At 33.8% G+C, this 2,618-nt stretch overlaps 1 protein-coding gene across 1 annotated transcript; it reads left to right on the plus strand.

Moving 5' to 3' along the window:
* The first annotated feature begins 686 nt into the window (after positions 1 to 686).
* LOC26513661 (60S ribosomal protein L38) lies at positions 687 to 1,202 on the plus strand. Its single transcript, XM_014904709.3, has 2 exons — positions 687 to 805; positions 864 to 1,202. The coding sequence occupies exon 2, from the start codon at positions 864 to 866 to the stop codon at positions 1,074 to 1,076; it is 213 nt and encodes a 70-aa protein (XP_014760195.1). The 5' UTR covers positions 687 to 805; the 3' UTR covers positions 1,077 to 1,202.
* Positions 1,203 to 2,618: the final 1,416 nt, after the last annotated feature.

The raw sequence follows: 2,618 nt of genomic DNA on the forward strand, positions 1-2,618 counted from the left end.
AACCTCTCAATTTAATAAATCGAACGTCGCGGAAATGCATTTTTGTATGAGTTAAAGGCACATGTTCATCATTCATGTCATCTTTCCTTGTAATAATTTTACCCTATATGGACATTGTGGGCATATTTCGTTCATAGTAATTCCCTTTGGAAATGTATAAATTTACATTAATTTATTTTATTTATATATTTATTCAGAATTCGATAGTTTACTTATTCAAGGAATGCTACTAAAAGGAATTTTTATAGTTTGAATTATTTTCGATTAGTCGTTAGGTAGTCTGTGGAATATGAGACCGGTTAATCGGGCAACTAAAATTCTGAAAGTAATATTTTCAAAACGAATTTTTCGATACGATTAACAAGATATCTTACATTTTAATCAGCGGATTTTTAGCACTAAATTTTCTTTAAACATATTTTACATATAACATATTTTAATATTATTAAATAATTTTACAAAATCCAAAACTTCTGTTCTTCCTCTACTTTGGGTATGCATGAAATGTGCATAATGAAATGTAGGTATGTAAAAGTGTGTATTAAAATATAAACAATTTAAATATAAGCATACTAATTTTTAAAATATGAAACTCTTCTCTTATGGATGTTTATGTTATTCAAAATGTATATAATGTTGGTTGGTGTAAATACTATATCTTAATACATAACATGTGGTTATCTCGATAAAATATTATCAGTCAAAATTTTCTATCGTCGATAACCGGAAATTCTGAATCTGTCTTTCCTCCCTCAATCTACTGAGTGTGAAGTACGCTAATCATATAGCGTTGAAATAAATTAACGTAAGTTTCTATTAATGTTAACGGGTTTCTGAGTAATCAAAAATAATTTTTCCAATAGATGCCTAGAGAAATTAAGGAAGTTAAGGACTTTCTCAACAAAGCACGTCGTACCGATGCACGTGCAGTAAAAATAAAAAAAAACCCAACTAACACGAAATTTAAGATCCGCTGCTCTCGTTTCCTGTATACCCTTGTTGTGCAGGACAAAGAAAAAGCTGACAAAATAAAGCAGTCGTTACCACCAGGACTGCAAGTTAAAGAAGTCAAGTAAATAAACTAGCTTATTGTAGTTTATGCCGCCAACATTATGGAAGCGCCTGTTTCGGGTCGAGAATAATAGCCAACTAAAATTTGTATGAAATGATTCAAATGAAATAAATTGAAGTTGCTAAAATTACTTAATCATTTTTAATAATATTTTTCCTACAGTAATCAATTAAAAAAAAACACAACAACAAAATTAATTAGTCAGACAGAAAAGCGAGAAACTAATAACTAGTGAATACATCGTTTTTTTCTTGATAGTGTAACATAATTATATGAATAGATTTATTTGTTTTGTGTGTAAGGCAACAGTAACATTCCTCTTGTTTTTTCCTCTAGGGCAACTAAACACTTCGGACGGTATCTGTAGATTAGGGGTGTGTAGAGGATAGTTTTAATGGTTGGAGCCAATAAATAAAGGGTTTCTTCAAAGAACTTTTCACTCTTTTGGTAGACTTCTAGTTTTTAGAGTTTTAGATCCCAGCGAACAAAGCATTCGAAATGTGAAGCTACAATAAACTTTAATCAAATAAAACGCCCGATATAAGATCCAAAATCGGTTCTCAAACGAATCCGCCAGTCTCAGAGCTCCTTCCGGCTCGAACGTCTGACGTGAATTCGTTTTTAGATCACACTTGAACCGACAAGGAATTAGTCAATAGTCCGATATCGGATTCGTAGTGAATTCACCAAAAAATTGCGTATGCTCGCTCATCAGGCTCGAAGCGAATTTCTAATTTCCACATCTGAAAATTCCGAACAACAATTTTCTGCCTGTGAATTTTATGGGTACGCCTTTAAGTCATACGGGTCACCTGGAAATCTTTACAAGACGTATATTAATTCGCCCACTGAACTCAATATTCCGTAAATTACGTGAAAAAGAATCGAGTTGTACAATTGTCCCTGATGCTTGCATGCCTTTACACGGGTCCGAAAAATTACCATAGGATTTTTCCTTAACTACCGTCCGTCGTCTGGATGTGTTTCCATCGACATAAACGACAGCTGCATGCCTCGTCTCCAAAATCGCTTTGATACCAGCTGGATTCCCTTCCTCCTGGGCTGACTCTAAGAGCTATTGCACTTCGAAATGCAAATTTAACTTAAAGTGTTAGCGTAGAATATTGTTGTTAAAAGTAATTATAATAATTATGTAAAATAAGTTATCTTGACATTAAAGCATGGCCTGAGCACACGATTGTTTACGAATACCTAACGAGAGGCACACAGGTACCCAGTTCCGGTTTAAGTGTTCCAAAAAAGTAATGTGTTTTCCATTTGCTCTCAGAATTTTCGCATTATTCTTAAAAGGTTAAACCAACTTTACACAACTAGGCCCTCTTTCGATTTTGTCGCAATAACTCTAATATAAACCCGGTTTTATTTATCCGTCACCAGGGAATTCTCGTTTCAAATTACTCTCTTCCTTTTGGATCGTCCCTCTTTCGTTGGTGGTGTTCTTATTGCTGTAAAAACTCAATTTTCCACCGAGTTGATTCTGTGCTGAAACCTGAAATCAAATTTGTGGCGGTTAAGATTAGCGTAG

The sequence above is a fragment of the Drosophila ananassae genome, chromosome 3L, assembly GCF_017639315.1.
Source record: "Drosophila ananassae strain 14024-0371.13 chromosome 3L, ASM1763931v2, whole genome shotgun sequence".
Classification (NCBI taxonomy): Eukaryota; Metazoa; Arthropoda; class Insecta; order Diptera; family Drosophilidae; genus Drosophila; species Drosophila ananassae.

Coding starts and splice junctions, on each gene's coding strand:
- LOC26513661 (XM_014904709.3), top strand. CDS start 864: ATGCCTAGAGAAATTAAGGAAGTTAAGGACTTTCTCAACAAAGCACGT.